We start from the raw sequence: 22955 nt of genomic DNA, 5'->3' as shown, positions 1-22955 counted from the left end.
AGCATCGACCTATGAACCAGGAGGTCACGCTTCGATTCCCGCTCAAGGCACACGCCTGGGTTGCAGGCTTGATCCCCAGTGGGGGCGTCTCTCATGTTTTTCTCTCTCACTCTCCTTCTCCCTTCCTCGCTAAAAACAATGATAAAAATATATTTTTAAAAAGTTATATTATACATCCCAGTAATATGCTTGGGGACAAGTACAATATTGCTGTTTGATCTGTTTGATCAGCGGGGATTTCCTTTCGGTATCTTTGTGTACTGCAAAATGCACCCATTCCCATTGACCTTGCGAAGGACACCTAAGGACTCTAGAATATTCTCCTTTCGCTGAAGAATAAAAGACGCATGGCTGAGAAACTGAAAGTAAAGACAACACTTCGGAAGAGCTGCAAGACTCTCAGCTGACCTTGGTCACTTCGTGGGCGTGTCAGTCAGCCCCCCTAAGCCTCAGTTTCCTTGCGTGTAAGAGAGTTATAACGACAGTGCTTATGGCATACGATTGTTTTAAAAACGAAGTGAGAGAAACGTTATCCAGTGTTCAGTGAGGCAGCAACACAAATCCATCTGGAGTTCATGGCACAATGGCAGAGAGAGATCTCAACTCCCCCTCAGTTTGGTACCAAAATGCATCCTCTTAAATAACCCCGGTGCTATCTGCAAATGCATATGATAATGAGGGAGCATGAAGAAGAAAGCTCGCATTGAAGATGGCTGCTTTGGCAAAGGGCGAGACAGACATGACCTGACAGCTCACTGTCACCCAGCAGCCATGAGACTCTGCGTAAATCACTGCGTCAGGCCTTTCCTCTCTCTTCCCGCTGTAAGACGAGAAGAGCATTATCTTCCTTCTAAGCTTTCCATCAGCAGTAAAAAAAGGCAATAAATGTAAAAGCTTTGGTCCACCACATTCTACTACTTTTCCTCTCAAAATGTACATTTTGATATACTCGTTTTAATGTATTATTCTTACACGAAACAATAAGTTCTAATTTCTGGGAGGGGGGAAATCATTATCAATATGATTATATTGCCAAAAAAAAAAAAAAATACAAACGGCCCTGCGCGGTGTGGCTCAGTTGGTGAGGCATCCTCCTGTAAACCAGAAGTCGCTAGTTTGATTCCCGGTCAGAGCTCATGCCTGGATTGAGGGCTCCATCCTGGGTAGGAGGCATGCAGGAGACAGCAGATCCATGTTGGGCTCTCACATGGATGTTTCTCTGTCTCTCCCTCTCCCTTCCTCACTCTCTAAAAGAAAAACAATAAAAAAAAAAAAAAAGTTTTAGCCCTAGCCAGTTTAGCTCAGTGGATAGAGCATGAGCCTGCAGACTAAGGAATCCTGGCTTCAATTCCTGTCAAGGGCACCTGCCAGGTTGCAGGATGATTCTCTCTCTCATCATTGATGTTTCTATCTCTCTCTCCCTCTCCCTTCTTCTCTGAAATCAATAAAAATATACTTTAAAATATATATATTTTTAAAATACAAATGAAGCTTGGGATTAAACAACACACCAAAGCTTGGACAATGCTCTTAAATTTTCTATTTTTATGAGACAGAGGGATCTATTGTACTTGAAATTTTCTAATTTACGCAGTACTTTAATTTTCTAAATGTTTATGTTTTACCTAAAAAATAATAGGTCTCTCCCATTCCCTGCTGTGGAAGAAGGTGAAGGTGAAGTCTCCTCATCCCTCCCTGCTTGCACTAAGGGACTATCAGCAAAAAGGAAGCAGCCCTGGCCCACACCAGTGGGGTCCAGCAGCCGCAGACTGTGGGGTGGACCGTTTCTGCCCTGCACGAAGCAAATGACAGCGTCCTCAGCTCCCTTCATCCTCCCAACTGGAGAATGGAGGAAGCATCTCAAATTAATTCCCTGAGCTTTTTAACTTCAGAAACTAGGTTAAGAAAAGCATATCAAAACCAAAGGAAGCAGCAATCAATGAAGCTGAAAACTTCAACAACAAAAAATAGCAGGAATCAATGAAACCAAACATATATTCTTTGAGAAAAAAATCAATAGCATTAATAAATGTCCTGCCAGACTAAGCAAGAAAGGAGAAACATAAACTATCAATATCAGAAATGAAAGAAGAAATATCACTAAAGACCCCAAAGATTTTGTAAGAATATTGAGGAAATATTATGGGCAATTGTATGCCCATAAGTTTGAAAACTTAGATGACACAATCTACCAAAACTCACTCAAAAAAAAAAAGAAAAAAAGAAAAAAAAAGATAGATAAAATGAATATCCACACACCTATTACATAGTTGCAAGCCTTCCCACAAAGAAAATGCCATAGGCTATAAATATTAAATAAACTGAACTTATAGTTACATACATTTAAAAAATAGAATTTATATTAAATAAATTGAATTTGAAGTTAAAGAAAATTCTAAGCCTTGAGGGCTTCCCTGGTGAATTCTACCAAACACATAAAGAAGAAATAGTGCCAATTCTATATAAACTCTTCCAGAAAACTGAACAGGAGAGAACCAGCTCATTCTACGAGGCCAGCATTACCCTGACTCTAAAACTGGACAAAGATATTTCTGTCATGAACATATATTTCTAATATCTGGGATTCATCTTAGGAAGTAAGGTTAGAATAACATTCAAAAATTAAATAATACATCATAGTAACATGCTTTAAAAAGAAACAAAGATATAATACTAACAGATGAAAAATGTTTAACAAATTCAATATCCATCCTATATAATAAAAGGCTACATGCAAATTGACCGAATGGCAGAACGACCGGTCACTATGACACGCACTGACCACCAAAGGGCAGGTGCTCAATGCAGGAGCTGGCCCCTGGCGGTCAGTGCACTTCCACGGGGGGGTTGTGGATGGGGGGTCACTCAGCCAGAAGCCCTGAGCCGAGCTCACAGCTGGCAAGTGCAGCGGCGGTAGCAGGAGCCCCTCCCGCCTCCTCGGCAGCACTAAGGATCCCTCAGGGGGATGTCCGGCTGACAGCTGAGGCTGGCTCCCGCAGGGAGACTGCAAGAGGGCTGAGGGCACAGACTGGTCTGAGGGACCCTCCTGCCCCCCACAAGTACAGGAATGTTGTGCACCAGGCCTCTGCTCTCTAAAAAAACTCCCAGGAAATTAGGAAGAGAAGGAACTTCCTCAATGTGACAAAAGGATTTATAAAAACTTACAGATAACTGACTTTTTATGGTTAGAGATTAAATATTTTCCCCTTATATCAGAAATAAGACACAGGCCGAAACCGGTTTGGCTCAGTGGATAGAGCGTCGGCTTGGGGACTGAAGGGTCCCAGTAGGGAGTGTGCAAGAGGCAGCTGATCGATGACTCTCTCTCATCGATGTTTCTAACTTGCTATCTCTCTCCCTTCCTCTCTGTACAAAATCAATAAAATATATTTTAAAAAAAGAAATAAGACACAGGTGACCACTCTCACCAGTTGTATACATCATGTTAATGGCTGACCCAGCCAGTGAAATAAGGCAAGAAAAATGAAAGGCACCCAGATTACAAAGAAAGGATTAAGAGTCTCTTAATTTGCAGACAACATAATTATCTATCTCCAAATCATAAGGTATCTACAAAAATCTACTACAATGAGATCAGCAAGATTGAAGGATGCAATATTAATATACAAAAATCATTTGTATTTCCACGTAACAGCAACAAATAGACATTGAAACTAAAAAAAAAAAAATAAATAAAAAAGCATATCCTTTACAACAGCATCAAAAAATATGAAATGCTTAGGGGAAAATCTGACAAAAAGTGGTAAGACCTGTTCACTGAATATTTTAAAATATTGCTAAAATTAAAGAAGACCTAGAACTTGGATATACCATGTCCATGTGCCAGAAAACTCAATATTGATAAGGTGCCAATTATCCCTCAAACTGACCTATGGGTTCAACACAATCCCAAATGAAATCCCAGCAATGTTTTCCTAGAAATAAACAAGCTGATTTTGAAATTCATATGAGAATGCCAAGGAATTAAGTAGCCAAAATAACTGAAATGGAATTCAAGACTTATAAAACTACAATAACCAAGATATTGTGGTCTTTTTTTTTTTTTTAATCCTCATCCAAGGATACTTTTGCATTGATATTTAGAGAAAGTGGAAGAGAGCGAGAAAGACAGAGAAATATCGATGTGAGAGAAACACATGTGCCCCGACCAGGACACGGGCTGGGGAGAAGCCTGCAACCAAGGTACGTGCCCTTGACTGGAATCAAATCCAGCTCCAATGCGCTCTCCACTGAGCTAAACCAACTAGGGCAAGATATTACTGTCTTGACATACAAGCAGACAAAGAGATAAATGGAACAGAGGAGTCCAGAAATAGACTCAGAGATATACTAGTATGAAGAACTGATTTCAACAAAGGTACAAAGCCACTTCAGCCAAGAAAGAATAATCTTTTCAACAAACGGTCCTGAAACAATTTAATATCTATTTGCAGAAACAATGAATTGACATCCATACCTCTCATCATATGCAGAAATTGACTCAAAATGGACTCTAAATATAAAATCTAAAACTACAAAACTTGTAGAAAAAGAAAATATTTGCTTCAGGCAAAGTTTTCTTAGCTCTAACACAATCCATAAAAGAAAAAAATGATAACCTGGAATTCGACAAATTCAAAACTTCTTTTCTTTGAAAACACTGCTAAGAGAATGAAAAGACAAGCCCCAGACTGGAAGAAAATATTTCCCAATGACATATCTGATAAGAAGTATCCAGAATAGATAAAGAACTCATAAAAAGAAAAAAATGTAAAAAATGTGCAAAAGATTTACACGGATACCTCAGCAAAGATCTACAGATGGCAGGTAAGCACATGACAAGATGCTCAACATTAGTCACTAGGGAAGTGAAATTAAAACCACAAGCCGAAACCGGTTTGGCTCAGTGGATAGACCGTCAGCCTGCGGACTAAAAGGTCCCAGGTTCGATTCCAGTCAAGGGCATGTACCTTGGTTGCAGGCACATCCCCAGTAGGAGGTGTGCAAGAGGCAACTGATTATGCAAGAGGCAGTTGATTGTGCAAGAGGCAGCTGATTCTCTCTCATCGAAGTTTCTACCTTTCTATCCCTCTCTCTTTCTCTCTGTCAAAAAATCAATAAAATATATTTTAAAAAACCACAATGCGATAGCACAACATACTTACTCAAGCCACAGAAATTTAAAAGACTAACTATACCTAGTGCTGGTGAGGATGTGAATTAACTAGAACATTCAGGCACTGCTGGTGGAAATGCAAATGAAACAATCACCTGTGAAAATAGCTTGTCAGTTAAGAAGTAAAGCATGTAACCACCCACTATATGATCCAGCCATTCCACGGAGGGTATTTACCCAAAAGAAATGAAAGCTTGTGTCCATACAAAGACTTCTACTATGAGCAGCTTTCTACAGAATAGCCCCCAAACTGGCAATATCCATCACCAGGTGAATGAATAATAAACAAACTGTGGTGTAGCCACACATTGGAATACTACTCAAGAATTAAAAGGAATAAATTACAGTACACCTTTAATGAGTCTCAAAATAAATATGCTGTGTGAAAGAAGTCAGACAAAAGAGAATACATAATGCATGATTCCGCTTGTATAAAATTCCAGAAAATGCCAACAAATCTAGCGTAGTGACAGGAAGCGGCTTATCGGCTGCCTGGGGACGGGGAGAAGCAGCAGGAAAGGGAGGATTTGGGGTGGATTGGGCATTTTTATAATCTTGATGGCGGTGACAGTTTCAGAGGCACGTGTCAAAACTTTTTAAATTATACAGTTTACTGCATGTCAATTATACCTCAAGTAGCTCTTATAAATAATGTAGAGGAAAAAATTACAATTGCAATTAAGTAATTCATTTGAACGTACTAAAGAGGAACAATAGTGCTATAAAGGTACGTAACATGGGGTAACATAGCTTGAGGAGTCAGAAAAGCCTCCTACAGATACTAGTATAAGCTAAGGTTTGCAGGGTGTTTAGTAATCAGCCACAAAAGAAGACCAGAGAGGAAAGAGGGTTCAAAAGAACGGGACCCTTACCAGGGAGCTTAAAGACCACTGCAGGAATAAGAGGAAATCTGAGTCTCATCTGTCACAGGAGCCAAACCAGGCAGACACGTGGTCTTGAAAAACCATGCTACAAGTAGCTTACTTTACCAATGTAGGATCTTAGAAACACTCAATCTAAATGATTTTAAAATTTCTACTACGTGGCTGGGGTGGCTCAGTTGGTTGGGCATCATCCCATGCACAGGGCACATGCCCAGGTTTGAAGCTGTTTTGCTCACACATCAAAGTCTCTCTCTCTCTCTCTCTCTCTCTCTCTCTCTCTCTCTCTCTCTCTCTCTCTTTTCTCTCTCTTCTCTCTCTTCTCTTTCTCTCTCCCCCTTCCCTCCATTGCTCTCTAGAACTCAATTTTTAAAATTCTACTATATGCTTTTTAATAATCAAAAAATGCATGAATATAAATTACATATTATGAATTAAAAATAAAGAAGACCTAGGAACAGGAAATATTCTATTTAACTTTAAGGTTACTGATAGTTTCCATACCATTAATAAAAAGGACTCCAAGGTACATGTGTGTATATAAGAAGCTTAAGCAAAACATTTATACTTTTAACCCTACTTCTGTTTGCTTATAATAGCAACCTCATTCCTAATATTATATCTTTGGTTTGTTGTCTCTAGAAATAAATACTTTCATTATAAATGTGTGAAATTCAGTATCCATATTTGACTAACCTATGATTTAAAAAGTATATACAGTGAACATGCAATAAGATTTAATAGATTATTTTAAGAAAATGTTCACTAAATGTTTTAATAGTAAAGTTACACTTGCAAATTATTCACAATATAATGAGATATTTTCCAAACTCAGAGCATTAATTTAGGTTATTTTGTTTGCCTAAGAGAAATCAGAAGTCATAGGTTCCTAAGTCACATTAGCAAGAAAATGTGTAAGTTGGAACACAGAATATAAATATATAAATATAAACCTCAACTACTCTGCAAAAATAATTCTAAACAACCAGCTTCTAAAAGAGAATGCTGTTTATGCCAATGAATTTTGTAGCAAAATGTTTTCTAGCCTGCCATACTAAGCTACTCAAGTAAATACAATTTGAATTAGCATATATCGTATCCTTGATTACTGTATTTCAAATCGCCTTCACCCTTTCTGATTCTCAGTCCTAAATCTTCCAGGTTTGCTGAAGCGGCAGATCAATGTTCATTCTGTTTTGCCTATGTGAGGAACGGCTTATAAATCCTGAGTGTTTTATTCTTTTCAAGTGGAAACAGACGGAAGCCTGGAATCAATGCTAAGGGAACTGAAGTACCACTTTGGATATCACATTTGCTTCTGCATTTCTCCCCCAGCCTCCAATCTTCCATTCTACAGAAGCATCTGAAGAACACTTCTTCCTTAGATCCCTCCAGTGGGGGGGGGAAAGCGAAGTTACCATGGAACCGGCCAATTAATTTTGACACCTGCTTACCAAGACCCATCACTCCTGATGCCTGTTTGTTTGGGTTGCTATCCTCCAGTTCAGTAAGAGACTTTCAGGATAATTAATGAAGTGAGAATTTCCACTTAAAGTCTCTCCCACTGTGTTATTACTTCACGCCACCATCCTCAAATAAACCTTTCTGGGCTCCACGTGTCCTTTACCAGGAAGCATTCTTTTCTTCTAACTTGAGTCTTCCCTTTGATAGAAAATACCACATTTTCTTACCCCTAACAGTACACAGCCAAACCCAGAACTGTACGAGTTATATGTTCTCTAATTAATAGCTTGTATTCCACAGAGAAATGAAATGTATTCTACTTATCAACAGAATACAGTTTCCAAGGAAATGAAGAGCATTCAGTGATTCGTTCAGGGTTGATGGTTGCCTGTATCTATACGGAAAAAAGCTATTCCTGTTTTACTCACGAATGGGCTGTGCTTACGGACACCATCTCTGTTATTTAAACTCGCTTTAACTTGATCTGCGATCTCTCCTACTGTGACAGCATCTGCTGGTGGGACAACATCTGCTGGTGAGGCTACAGGCTGCTGATCTAGCTGATTCAAGAGGCCAATACTACACACAGTAGACAGGCGCTTCCCAGGACGGTAGCAATTTTATCCTTAGACAGATGGAGCGAATCCGCCCACACGAAGGCCAATATCCCTGAATTACACAGGAATCAGCCAATCTTCTTAATTATGTACAAAGAGATGTAAAAAAAATGGGTATGTCTTTTTTCATTGCTGGCTCCCAGTTCGTAGGTTCAAAATCTCTCCTGTTCAATAAAGAGATTGGCTACTCTAGTCAGAACAAAAGTTTAAGAACACTTAAGTAAAAAAGGCTAGCTAATAGGCATACTTCAGTATGATACCTTTCCTTATCTTGAAACTCTTTTCTAAACTTTAAATTGTCATCGCTCCCAAGATTTTTTTTTTAAGAAGTGTTTTTTATTTTATTTTTAATGTGTTTTTATTGATTTCAGAGAGGAAGGGAGAAGGAGAGAGAGATAGAAGCATCAGTGATGAAACAGAATCATTGATTGGCTGCCTCCTGCATGTCCCACACGGGGGATCAAGCCCACAACCTGAGCATGTGCCCTGACTGGCAATCAAACACTCAACCACTGAGCCACACTGGTCAGACAAAGAAGTGTATTTTTTTTTTTAAGTGTCTATAATAATAAAAGTGTAAAATATGCAAATCCACCAAACAGCTGAACAGCAAGACGACCATGCTATGACACCCACTGGCATCAGGCCAGCCAAGGTGGGTGCGATGCGATTGGTGGCAGGAGGGGAGGGGGGCCCACCATCACCCCAAAGAGCCTCCCTCTGCGGGCCTATCAATGGCCCCCTCCCCCAAAGCAATCAAGGGGCTCCAGGTGCAGGCAGGACTGAGCTCCCCGCCCTTCCACCCTCCCCCACACACACACACACACACAAATTTCATGCACCAGGCCTCTAGTACTACTATACTAATTTGTGAAACTGGGAAACATTTCATCCTATTGCTACACATGAAGTTCATGAAATTTCATTTTGAGATTTCACTTCCAAAAGCCTGTCATAAATTAAATAGTAGGATCTACCTAAAATTTTAAAAAAAATTAATTTTAAAAAACTATTTTTAAAAAATAAATTTTTACATTGAGCTTTAGGGGCATTGTTTTAATCAGTAACAGAGAAAAAATAAATAAGAAAAATATACTGGGTTTAGAACTCCCAGGAAACTTTCCTATAAAACCCTAACAAGGCATGTTCACCTTGATCTTAGAACCTAAGAGACATTTCACTTAGATTGTGCTATCATCCTAACCATAAATATTAGTAATCTACATAAAGTAATTTCAGAGCCATAAACCAAGCAGAAAACTTTGTTAAATATCTAGAAGGATAAGAAGACGACTTACTCAATGACTTAACTGCAATGACTCAACAGCTACCCTGATGGCCTCCACTATCTTATTTTCTGCTCCCCCACATTTACCCATTTCTTTTCAGATCAGGCAGGAATGAATGCAATAAATATCCAATAGGGAGAAAGCATCTTTACTATTTTAAATGCACATTCCTAGGGCCTTGAGTTTCAGAAAAACCAAAGCCACCTGACCAGTGACAGTGGTTGGGCATCCAACTATGAACCAGGAGGTCACAGTTCGATTCCCACTTAGGGCATATGCCCTCATTGTGGGCTCAATACCAAATAGGCAGCGTGCAGAAGGCAGTCAATCAACGATTCTCTCTCATCACTGCTGTTTCTATCTCTCTCTCTCTCTGTCCCTCTCCCTTCCTTCCTGAAATCAACAAAAATATTTGGGGGGAAAGAAAAAGAAAGGAAAACCGAATGCTGCCATACCACAGCTGACAGGGACATAAGCAGTTAGGAAACCCCATCATCATCCCCACATTAAAAAGCCCGGGCATTTCCTTCTTCTTCTATCTAACCAAAAATCACTCTCTCGTTTCTCAGTTTCAGAGTGTCCCGGCAAATTCAACACACTGTATCGGCTAACAGGAAACATTCTAGAGTTAAGCTGGCCGATTTGCAGTCACCAATCGGCCCTTCTCCTGTGTCATCCTGGGCAAATTACACCCACTGCCTCGATTTCTCTCCGTCAGTCCATTCTCTCTCTAGCAGCTCACTGCGTTGCTGGTGAGAAACAAATAAGATCATCCACGCTGGGCGCTTAGGACGAACGGTATTTGGCATAGAGTAAGCCCATCCTTCACTCCACTTAGAGCCATTATCAGACCTAAATAAAACATTCGCAGTGGCTCCTTCCAGACAGAGCCCTAGGATGGGAGGGATGGAGGGAGGGGCAGGTCCTGGGGGACCACAACTTTTCACCTTGGCGCTTCTGCATGTCCTGATGCCCAAGGACTGGAGGAGTTACTTGCATAATTTTTCGATTAAAAAAAAAAAAAGGAAAAATGTGTGTGTCCTAACAAAATGGTGTTTGGCACTGTCATGAGCGTGGAAATCTGGATCCGCGGGGGGGACCAGGAGTCGCTGCGGGCACATCTGGACCATGGGGAACGCTGGGCGTGCAGAGCGGGTGGGTGGTCCGTGCTCCGCGCGGGGCCAGGAGGGGGCGGCGGGTCCGGGACCCCAGGCCGCCGGGGGAAGAGGGGGGTAAGGGGGGGGGGGGGAACCCGGGGACCCGGAGGCCGCGATGGGCGAGGGGCAGGGCAGGAAGGAGGCTCGTGTCCCGGAGCCCGCGATGGCACTTACTTGAACCTGCCCTGGCAGTGCTGGCACTGGTCCCCCACCCAGCCGGGCTCGCACAGGCAGGTGGCGTTGACACAGCGGCCGGAGAAGCAGGAGCCGGTCCGGTCGCACGGCTTGCACCGGGACACCTGCGCGCACAGCGCCAGGTAGAGGAAGCCGTAGCGCAGCAGCCAGCGGCCCCCGGCCGGCGGCCAGAGGGAGGCGCCCCCGCCGCCCGCAGCCCCAGCCCCAGCCCGCGCCCTCCGGGGCCCCGCCGGCTGCGGGCGGCCCGCGCGATCGGGGGGTCCCGGCTCCATGTTCCTCCTCGGCGCCCCCGCCCGGGGGACGCTGCGCCCGCGGCCGCGGACGGGGATGCTCCGGGGGAGGAATCCGCCCGGAGGAAACCGTGCTCTTCACCGGCGCCGGCCCCGGCCCCGCTGCCCCGGCTGGAGGCTCAGATCGCCTCCGCTCGGCGCCTTCCAGCCGTGCTCGGGCATCGCCTCCCCGGCTGCTGACCTTGTCCTCCCCCTCCTCCTCCTCCTCCTCCTCCTCCTCCTCCTCCTCCCCGGCCGGCCGAGCCCTCCCTCCGCCGCGGCGCCCCGGGCCGGGCTGGGGGCGGGGTGCAGGCGGGCTGCGCGGGGCGCTCCGGAGGGGGACCTGCCGGAGGGGGACCTGCCGGGGGAGGGGACCCCGCTCCTCGCGGCCCCGCCTCGCCCGTGGCTCGCGCCAACTGCCTCCGCTCCGAGCCCCGTGCGCCAGGCAGGGCGGGGCCCGGAGCCCCGAGGTGGGCGCGTCCAAGCGGCGAGGGGGGTGCGCGGAGCGGGGAGTCAGCCTCGCACCTCCCGGCGGGCGGCCGATGGCCCCCGGCAGCCAGTTCCGCTCTCGGATCGCTAACCGGCCACGATCGCTGCAGCTGGAGCCTGCAGGGCGCCGGACGGCCGCCCCCCGCCTGCCGCCTGCCCGCGGCCCCCCCAGCCCAGGGTGATGGTCTCGCCCCGCCTTCACGCGGATCCGGGACTCCCCCGTGCGCGCCCCCCGCCCGGCCCGGGAGCCGAGGGGTGGCCGGCCCCCAGGTGGGAGCCGCGCTGCCGGGGAGCCCGGCCCCCCGCGCCCCACGGGGCCCCCTGATCCCCACACGGAGGATCAGCTCGGGACCCGCTGGGCAGCTTCAGCAGAAAGAAGCCTCCGCGCCCGCCGTCTGCGCCTGCAAAAGTGCAGCCCCCTTTCCTGGGGCTCCCCGTCCCTCCACCCCATCCTCCTCCGGCCCGTTTCTTTTTCACTTCTTCGCTTTCTTTATTTGTTTGGGGTTTTTTTCTTAAAAACTCCAACTGCACACAAAGAGCTGAGCGTGGGCAGCACGTTGTGGGGTTCGCAGGAGCTGGGAGGGGCTGGGGTTGGGGACTGGAGGACCGGGGACTCCCCGCCCCCCTCTGAGGTCCGCGGGATTCAGTCCCCCCCCCCCCCCCCCCCCGCGCCCAAGTCGCCTGGGAACCCCAAGTTATCGCCTTTGCTGCTCCTCAGTGTTTCCTCCTCCATCTGGGACAGTATTTTGCCTTGAAAAATATTGCAACATCGTGGCCTTTTTTTTTTTTTTTTAAGAAGAGTAGAAAGGATGCCCAAAATGAGCCCCTTAGCTTCCAAAGCGGCAATCTTGCCTCCTTCAGATGACTTTCCAAGATTTGATGGCACATGCTGCTGACATGGTTGCTTTGTACTTTGGAGCCTTATTGGAGCCCTTTGAGAAAGAGCCCGGCTAACAAACTGCAGCCGCGTAGCCTCACGTTTCTGCAAGGTTACTGGACCCCCTCCAAAGAAGAGCCGGCAGGACCAAAAGGAATCTGGAATCCGCCAGAGGCATTTCTGACAGCAAATGGAGAAGAGTTGTAGTTGTGACCACACAGTCATAATATTATTGTTGAGATTCAACCGCGTGTTTATTTGGGGCATGATGTGCCCACGTCATCTCCTCTAATCTCTGTGATCCCCACTTGGCAGATGAAATCCGCCATTAACCCCATTCCACAGATGAGCATAGAGACTGGGCAAGATTTATCAATGGCAAAGGAGGAGTAAAGCAGTGAACCAAGCTTTCAACACTTGCGTGCTTTTTCCCGGTATTTACCAGGCTGTTTCTATCAGCAGATGCTTTGAATACATTCACGGGTTGGCTTGATTTGAAAAGACTTCAGCAGTAACTTGAAGAAAACAAAGGTCCATAAAGAGGTGGCTCCTTGGAAAGTAGAAAAAGAAAAACCATGATTTTTATTTATATAAGAAAAAAAAAAAATGTCACAGTTCTCCCATAAAACCAGTATTTGAAATGGCATCCTCAAACCTTAAAATAGGGGTGTCGAACTCAATCAGAGAAGGGGCCAAAATCTAAAATCCAGCCTAAATCGCGGGCCGAATGGTTTACTGAACAGTCATAAACTGTCATTGTGATGGAAACGCAGCGGAGTGCAGTGATGACAGCGCGGTGCGGGCCACATTGCAAGGCCTGGCGGGACGGATTTGGCCCGAGGGCCTTGTGTTTGACACATGTGCCTTAAAACTTAAGACAGCCCCTTCTTCCTTCCACATATTTTCTATACCAAGATGATTCTTTGAGAGCACTCAGGATAGAGGAAGAAGAGAAGAGAACATTCTGCATTCCAGCTGGTGTGGTTCAGTGGTTGAGCATTGATTGACATATGAACCAGGAGGTCACCCTTTGATTCTGGTGACTTTTTTCAGCTCGATCTCCCAAGTGGGGCGTACAGGAGGCAGCCGATCAATGATTCTCTCTCATCACTGATGTTTCTATCTCTCCCTCTCCCTTCCTTTCTGAAATCAATAAAAATATATTTTTTAAAACATAAGGAAAAAACATAAAAACAGGATGTTCTCCTGGATCACACCTTTCAATTTCCATGACTTACCCAGAACTCTTTCTGGTATTAGCCATATCTATACAATTTCTGCTGCCTTCTCCCTTCTTCTCCCATGCCAGCCAAAGTTTAAAGGCAGCCACGTCTTTCTCACATCTAATGTAGAGTTGCTTTCAGGCACGTGGAAAGAATCCAAGCCCTTAAAAACATCAGTGAGTGTGAAGGCAATTCAAGTCGTACAGTGTAGCCCCTTTAACAAGAGAGATCACTGTTCAGCCACGTACTGACTGACTGCAGCCTATATTCCAGCTAAGGACCTGCCCATTCAAACATATCTCTGACTCATAACCATGATAAGCAGCTCAGTACTTCGTATTACATTGAAGAACATGCAGCCCCACAGGCCTGTTCTCAACATATTTAGAATCAAGTTGACCCTATTAAAGTGATACAAAATGATTCTCATTGGGATCTCACAGGGTTTTTCCACTTGCCCTGTGGCCTGCTTCTCTTGGAAATTCTTTCCGTCAACATTTACTGAGAAACTATTACAAATTTAAGCAAGAGAAAATAAAAATGAATACAACTTGAGTCATACTCCTGGATAGGCTTATCTTTTATGAGGCTCACTAGATTGCAAGTTCCTTCTACATGGAAGTGTTACAGGTTTTACAGAGATAGATACCGAAAACTTGAGTGATTTACAGCAGTCGCACAAAAACTCAGTGATAAAGCTCGCCTAGAGTCTTGACTGATGTTTCCCTATCTTCTATGATCAAGAAGTTTTAAAACTCCAACATTATATTGTCTCTTTTTTTTTTTTTCTAAAGAGGTAGAGTCAGCATCCTAGCAGTGCTAGATGACACTACCATAATTCATGGTATTGGTAATAGCACTCATAAATCCAGCAGAAATGTGAAAATTTACTCCAAAGACGGTGAGGAGGAAGTCAGTTTTCCAAAAGCAGAATGAAACTGTTACGATCAGAATTACTTGCTCAAATGTCTCCAAGGGGAATGGTAAGAAAAGTATATTTGTTTTCTCTACAACTAGCCTTATGTCAGGACCTGTAGCTATTTTGGGGAGTGTGTTTTATCCATTCTACCATTTAACAATGGTACTACAATATGATGGGCAAAAACCTAAAACTTCACAAATTATTAGAAGGAAATTCAAATGATTTTTTTTTTAAAGAAGAGAAATGGTAGGTCCACTGATCTCTTGATTGCTACTGAAAAAGTAAAAGATCCTATAAGGATCAATAAACCAAAGCATCCCCTCCTTAGTTGCTTGAATGAAAAATGATCTCTACTCTGGTTATTTGTTCACCGTGTGATCCAAGAGCAGCCAAGATATTGCCAGCTTGCGATTAAGGAAGTATTTTGAGAGCATGAATAGTCGGTGAGATTACACAGTAAAGAAAAAGTCATCTTTAGATGCTCATTAAGAAATTATAGATGGTATTAAAAATGTTTATATGGTGATATCTGAAACACCACCCTCCCTCCCACTCCAAATCTGATGCTGCTTTTTCTTTCCTTCTGATTCATTCTTTCGTTCTACTGATTCCTCTTGCTGTCGCACTCGCAAACACACATACACTCTGATCCTGCCAATTTTTCTACTTAACACATTTCAAACATATTGTTATAAGTAAATCCAAGGAAATAAATTCAAAGAGTCCAAATTCACTATGCAGGGCTAATACATTTTATAAATGGGAAATAAAATGAGCATCCTTAAACTTTTCATCCTAAATATTCAAACTTGTTACAAAAAAAATAAATAAATAAACACACAGTTGGTCGCTAGTAGTAATTACAGAAATTTGACTTTTGTGACAACTAATTCAATAAAAATATGAACTAGGACTTCCTGCTAAACATAGTGGATTAAGTATGTGCATGAACCTGTTCTAAACTCTACTAAAATGACAGGAAATATTTTTTTTCAAAGCATAAACTCACAATGACAAAGAAAATGAGGAAAGCACCAACTAGCAGTTGAGAAGGGTCAATGCATTTGGAAGAGTCAACGTGTTGGAAGGAGGAAAGTAAACGGAGACATGGTAGCTAACATATGCATGCTTGCACAAATGAATAACAGTAACTAGCCTGTTTCTCCTGAACAGTCCAGGAAACCTCAGGACTCAGAGGCAAGCCATTCCATGGAGAGTAGAGGTGGAACTCTAACATGAACACAAGGAGAATGGTTGAGAGCAATATAAGGACCCACGACTCCCTTTTTTACCCCAAGTAGCTAAAGATTGGTCCAGACCCTATCCTGTTGGTTTAATCTATTGAGAAATGGAATCAGAGTCTCTAGACTTACAGCACTGGGCATAATAGAAGAAAGGAATGAGGTACACAGCTGAAGATGAAGAGAAAGGGGCCCTAAATTCAGAACTCTCCAAGCCATTGCAAGACATGGAATAGGCTTCCCTAACTCTCCTGGTTTGGACGTTGAAAGAAATGAGGACATGGGGAAGATGAAAGGCCTGGGAGCCTTTTCTCTATTCCAAGAAGTCATTTGCTGGCACCTTCCTGTAAGAAAAGGGAGAAAGGAGCTCTTACAATACAGTAGTCAGTAAAAATGAACAAAAGTTTAGATTGAATCGGGTAACAAAAAAAGGAAATATCACTCTTTTATATTCAGAAGTCATCATTTTTCCCCAGAACAGTGGTCGGCAAACTCAGTCAACAGAGCCAAATATCAACAGTACAACGATTGACATTTCTTTTGAGAGCCAATTTTTTTTTAAAACTTAAACTTCTTCTAACGCCACTTCTTCAAAATAGACTCGCCCAGGTCGTGGTATTTTGTGGAAGAGTAACACTCAAGGGGCCAAAGAGCTGCATGTGGCTTGTGAGCCGCAATTTACCAACAGCTGCCCCAGTAGATCATTCTAAGTTCTCACGATGACTCCTAATAATCAAAACACGAAAATTAAATAGTACTAGTAGAGTTTTAGACAGAGTGGCTCCTGTGGCATCTTACATCCAAACAAACCAACTTGAAGAAGGGACAAACACTGAAAAGGAGTGTCATGGAACCCAGAGAGGCACTTGTGACTATGAATAATAGAAAGGATTATGTTTGAGAAAAATCCAACAGCAGCTACAGCAAACTCTTAACACATGGTCCACATAGAGATAATCCAGGTAGACATTCTGTCAACCTTTAGTCAAGTTGAGGCGCCTTTCAGGTTCCCTCTGTTTAAACAAAAAGTGAGTCAACGTAAGAAAAACAGGAAGTACTTAAAACACACACACACACACACACACACACACACACACACACACACAAAAGCTCCCAAGCAAAACAAACAATTCATAAGGACCATCCCATACTAGCTTTTAGAAAGCGGCTTCAGGTCCTGACAGTAGAAAGTATGTTTACATGCACAAGGCAAAGAGCAGAAAGAGAATCAGGGGCCCTCTGGTCAGGAGAGACCCAGCCATCAGGATGCAGCGAGCTATCCTTGAAAGGATCCCAGAGACAAAGAAGAACCACATACGATCACACACACACACACACACACACACACACACACACACAAAGAAAAGAAACAACATCTGACAGATGAGAGGCATGCCCCACAAATCCCGATAACACGACACTCTACTTATTAAAAACATCAGTCTTGGAAGACTCCAGGCACAGTAATTTTGAAAATATACACAAATAAATTAGAACCAGCCTTATGATTTTTCTAATTGCAAGTCCCTCACTCGTACCCCTCCGCAAAGCTAAGTGAAATTTTAAATTAGAAGAAAGAAGATGCAATATGAACGTTGATTTAAAGCAAGAGCCCCAAGTTCTCCACTTTATTCATTAGAACATAGTCTCAAAGTCTTGGGGGGACATACATTTTTCAAGGAAAATGGACTCTGTAGTAAACAGAGAAAACGTTATCTCCGCAATCAGGAAGCATGTGGAAAAGGTTTATTGATTAAATTACCTGAAGGGCTTGGTTGCAGACGTTTTCGGAGATGCTCTGTGGCCATGTTCTTCATCACTGGACACAGGCCTGCAGTTTATGGAGGTAGCACAAGAGAGTGCCTAGGAAATGGGACCAAGAGTCATTTTGCTGTAAAACAGCAAGAATATCGATCTTTGCCGGCCAGCATGGTTAGTGCTTGAGCATTGACCCCTGATTCCTGGTCAAGGGCATATGCCCCAATTGTGGGGCATGCAAGAGGCAGCAGATCAATGATTCTCTCTCATCATTGATGTTTCTATCTTTCCCTCTTCTTTCCTCTCTCTCTAAAAATCAATAAAACATATATATATATATATATATATATATATATATATATATATATATATATATCCTCCCTGAACATTGTTGAGAGAATCAAATTCCGAATGAGATGTCAAAGTTATTTGTAAAGCCATGAAGCACTATTGGTGGGTACATGTTTCTATTCCTTCCTGGAGAGCACAGCCCCAGGGGCCATGTGATAGCAGAGAGCCAGAAAGCAAGCTCAGGAAACCCCCTGCATCTTGATGTCCCCTGTCTGTCTCCCAGGTGGCAGCCACCCCACAGCCCATTGCCTTGGGCCTCCATGAGGGAAGGGACCACACGTGTGGGTGACTGCAGCCACCACTGGAAGGCTCCAGGGAACAAAACACACACACACACACACACACACACACACACACACACACACACCCCACCCTCTAGCTAAAACTGGAAACTAAAACTCGGCAATTTTGTCCTTTAACTTAAGGGTTTGAGAGGCCCTTGTTCTTTCGCAAATACCCTTGAAGGGCTATCACATTTGGTTAGACCGTCCTTTAATAACATCTTAGCATGAATGACTTTTACCTATTCCTGAGACTAGTTTTGATAAGGAAAAGGAGAAAAGTATAAAGATGTATCATCCTCATTGCCACCGCAGTAACCCATCCTCCTACCCAGAATGCACACACAGCGCACACATACTGTGGACATTCTTTGACTACTAGTTGGCCTATTCCAGTGGTCAGCAAACTGCGGCTCGTGAGCCACACGCGGCTCTTTGGCCCCTTGAGTGTGGCTCTTCCACAAAATACCACGCACCCTAATTAAGTCAATAACCATGTACCTACCTATATAGTTTAAGTTTAAAAAATGTGGCTCTCCAAAGAAATTTCTATAGTTGCACTATTGATCTTTGGCTCTGGAGACTAATGAGTTTGCCGACCCCTGGCCTGTTCAAAGACAAATGACTCTAGGAGGTCACTAACACCTTTTTAGAATCTTAGGGTAACATGATGTACGAGGAGGGAGGGGGTATGATTTTTAAAAGAAGACCAATGAGGGAACAAACACAAAGAAGTTAAATGCTAATGGTGGGATTTTAGACAGAAGGAAAGCTTTGCCCTGTACCTCAAGTCAACCAGGATGGGTAGCTACCTCCTGCCAGATGGGGATTGGATGAGCAGTAGCATTTGGGCATCTCTGCCCACACGGGGAGTGAATTTAAGGGGAGAATTAGAATGAAAGGCTAGGTCTTCCCTGGGAAACACCCTCCCCAGCCTGAAGTCTGGCAGGCATCATCAGCATCAGCCCTGCCTATTTTTAATGGCCACGAGGATGCTGAGGGAAACGTCAATCTCCGAAATGTCCCCAGATCTCGTCTGCATAAATAACAACATCATTACCGACAGATTCTTGGCTCGACCCATCTTCTTTGAAACATGCAGACTTGTCAGGATGAAATATTTATTAGAGAAAGTTTGGAAAAGGCTGAAACTGGAAATGATCACTCAAACGAAGGAAAAAAAATAGTCAACTTCATTAAAAGGGAAAAAAATATGGGCATTCAGAGCTAGCCATGCACGAAAAATATGGACAAATAAACAACAAGGCGGCAAGACGGAGTTGGTCTGATGCCTTTGCGGGTGCAGTAACTCAAGGAAACCATGGAAGAAGTCAGTGCCAACCCCCCAGCACACGCTCAGAAGTCGTGTCGATGCCCGGCAGACCCGGCGGGCTGACATGATGATATCAGGTGGGAACATTTCCTCTGGCTTGTGATCAGTGTGAACCCTAAAGCCTCAGCACTCACAGGCGCTCATTATTTTTCATCTAACTCTTGTGGCTGCAAACGCTATCCTCATTCATATGAACGCCTAATCTTCCCAAGCCATCCGAAACTATCTGTAGCAATTATCCCATAATTTAATTTCTGAACTTGATTGTTCCGTTTTTTTAATCTCTTTAATTAGTTGAAACTTTTTCCGCCTTTTCATTTTATCAACTGTCCTTTTAGTCCTCAATTATTAAAAATATAAATAAAAGTGTCCAATTACCCTCTTCTTTAACTTTTATTAATTTATAGCTCTCATCAGATTTCTAGTGTTCTTTTCCCCCCCAACTGAAACGTCCTACTCATTCACCTTTGGATCTTGTCTTGCTTCACTGGCTGTAATCATTATAACGGTTCTCGTGTAAATTCTTTTTCTCTCCAGTTCAGTCATTTTGGAGATGAAGAAGATAAAATGGAGCTGACCATTCAAAATGAGGAGGTGCACTTTGTAAAACTGAATGTAGATTGATCACAACATTTTACAGCCCTTTGAAAACCACAGTCGTTACTTATTTGATGACCACTTCTCTTTTTGATGCATTCTTCGGCCCAGCTCAGTTGGTTGAGCATTGACCCATAAACCAGGAGGTTTCAGGTTCAATTCTCCATCAGGGCACAAGCTCAGATTGTGGGCTCTATCCCCAGTAGGGGATGTGCAGGACCTCCAGTAGGGGGTATGCAAGAAACAGCCGATCATCGATGTTTCTATCTCTCTCTCCCTTTACCTTCTTCTCTCTAAAGTCAATAAAAACATATTTTACAAATGCATTCTTTGAGCTATTTGTGATGGTGTCTGCATGCTTTTCCAAAAGGGTCAGAACTAAGTTAATTATTTCTTTCCGAGATGCATTAAAATCACAGCATCTCAATATTCTCCCTTTCGTGTGTTCATCTACTTGGTTAAACAAAATGTCTAGGTATTGCTAGATTTCCATGATGGTAGATCTTGAAAAACCCACTACTCTCTTACCACCTGCATTATAATTACGATGAGAGATAAGACCTTAACTTCTGAGAAAATGTGTTCTCTCCATACCTTTCATGGATAAAGCCTCCTCAGGAAGCCACATTTTACACATATGATGCTGCTCTCCTCGGCTACTGATAATTAGCCCAGAGACAAGCACCAACTTGTAGGCACCAGCAGTTTTACAAAGGGACTGGGTGCAAAAGCACTAATCAAACAGGAATGAACTGGGGCAATCAAATTCTCACTTCTGGGAATTTGAATTAAGAAAGATAGAAAGAAAAATTAAGCAATCAAGAGCAAAAACGGAAGTTGGAAAATTGTGCAGAAAGAGGGACAAGGAAAGGTGAAACTCAACTCACGAGGTCAAAATTATAAGGAAGAAAACAATTACTATAGATAAGTTGCAACGAGGGCACAGAAAATGATAGAGTAGACGATGATGAGCTTTCTCTCTACTAGTAATTAGACAAAGAACAGAAGCAAGCTCACGAAGAACTGTTGAGTCATGTTGCTAGGTGAGCAGTAGAGTGATGAGCCATGAACTCCTGCTGCCAAAGATGCTAAGGCTTCCTTGGATTGAAAACAGTCATGGAGTGCTAATCTCCATTGTTCCCACTCAGGGATGTCCGTTAGATTCTATTTTGGAAATATGTTTATACCATTACTAGAGCTGGCTTGAGTGTGGAGGCAACCAATTGATGTGTCTCATACATTGATGTTTCTCTCTCTCTCTCTCTCTCTCTCTCTCTCTCTCTCTCTCTCTCTCTCTCTCTCTCTCTCTCTCTCTGTCTCTACCTCTACCTTTCCTCCTGCCCCATCCCTTCCTCTCTTCCACTCTCTCTAAAAAAATCAATGGAAAAAATATCCTCGGGTAAGGATTAACACACAAAAAAAAATCTTGATCAAGTTCATGAATCTGAACTTCAAATTTCTTCACTCTTAATTTTTGAGAAGTAATGAGAGGAGATAATAAGTATGATATAGCCGAAACTGGTTTGGCTCAGTGGATAGAGCATCGGCCTGCAGACTGAAGGGTCCCAGGTTCAATTCCAGTCAAAGGGCATGTACCTTGGTTGCAGGCACATCCCCAATAGGGGGTGTGCAAGAGGCAGCTGATTGATGATTCTCTCTCATCAATGTTTCTAACTCTCTATCCCTCTCTCTTCCTCTCTGTAAAAAATCAATAAAATATATTTTTAAAAATAAGTATGATATGTGGAGTGCTAAAGAGAAAAATAAATTAAGAAACAGTAATGGGAAGGTCAGGAGCATGAGGAAAGTGTGATTTTTTAAATAGAGTATGTAGTCAGGGAAGTGCCCACTTAGTCTAAGTGTTCATCCTCAGTGGGTTGCTATATAGGGAGAAAGCAAAATGTTTCCATATAAGTGTCACCATTTCCCCTATGTGAAGCCATTCCAATGGCCCTCAATCATGGTATATGCCCATCAGCTATGTAGCACCCTGACCTCACTCTTCTAGGCCTGAATCTCCCTGCCTGTACACTCAGTCCTACCTCAGATCCCAGACAGAAAGTATTGAAGCAGGCTCAGGCATTCAGCCTAGAAAGGTTATCTAAACTGAATGAAAAATCAGTGTCTCAGCAGTGATTGCCAGACTATCACATGTAGGTGGCCCTAAATGCCACCTATCTTACCACTGAGATTAAACTTAACCAGACCTAACCAGCTCATTCCACGATGGCATCAATGGATGGCTAACTGCAACGTCCAGTTAGCTCACCAACACTGGGATTTCAAATTCAGTTTCAAGGTCACATAGAGTTGAGTTTGCTGAGACCCTGCTTCCCAACCTGAACTCCCTGACAAATTCCAATGTCTCAGATAGGTCCCACCACTGTAACTACCTAGGATTTGTGGCAAAGATTTTTCTGTCAAAGGTTTTTTTGTGTGGTTTTTTTTTCTGTCGGATTTATTCTTGAGCTAGATTTAAAAGTACGGCCCAGGCGGCCATCTGAGAGCTCCCTTCTGTCTGTCTCGGGCTGCTAACTCTAACTGCTCCGGATAACAGCTTCTAGTCCTCAGGGCACTCTTAGTATTCATGACTTAGCAATAACAGCCATCGTTTAAGACAGTGTGTCTAATTTTTCCGGTTTTAAGAGATTTTTTTAGAATTTACATTAAAAATGTGAATGTTTTCAATATTAGCTAAAATATCAATAGATTAATCTTAGATTTAAGGAGTTGAATGAGAATGGTTCCTTGCCTTTTCTCAAAAAAAAAAAGGGGGAGGGGAGGGGCAAGGAGAGTAGTTTGTAAGACAGATTTTGATCCATATTTCCGAATGTT

At 43.2% G+C, this 22955-nt stretch overlaps 1 protein-coding gene across 2 annotated transcripts in view; it reads right to left on the bottom strand.

Annotated features, from left to right (window-relative positions):
- The window catches only part of ATRNL1 (attractin like 1), a 402177-nt gene extending 390941 nt beyond the window's left edge, over window positions 1-11236 (bottom strand). For both annotated transcript variants that reach the window (XM_045582133.1, XM_036439164.2), the window contains exon 1: window positions 10759-11236. In XM_045582133.1, coding sequence (XP_045438089.1) covers window positions 10759-11051 — 293 coding nt within the window. In that variant the 5' untranslated portion in view covers window positions 11052-11236. The remainder of the gene's footprint in view (window positions 1-10758) is intronic.
- Between the last annotated feature and the right edge of the window lie 11719 nt (window positions 11237-22955).

This window comes from Pipistrellus kuhlii, unplaced genomic scaffold (genome assembly GCF_014108245.1).
Source record: "Pipistrellus kuhlii isolate mPipKuh1 unplaced genomic scaffold, mPipKuh1.p scaffold_m20_p_15, whole genome shotgun sequence".
Classification (NCBI taxonomy): Eukaryota; Metazoa; Chordata; class Mammalia; order Chiroptera; family Vespertilionidae; genus Pipistrellus; species Pipistrellus kuhlii.
The sequence above is the reverse complement of the archived record's forward strand: the minus strand, read 5'-3'. Positions and strand labels throughout refer to the sequence as shown.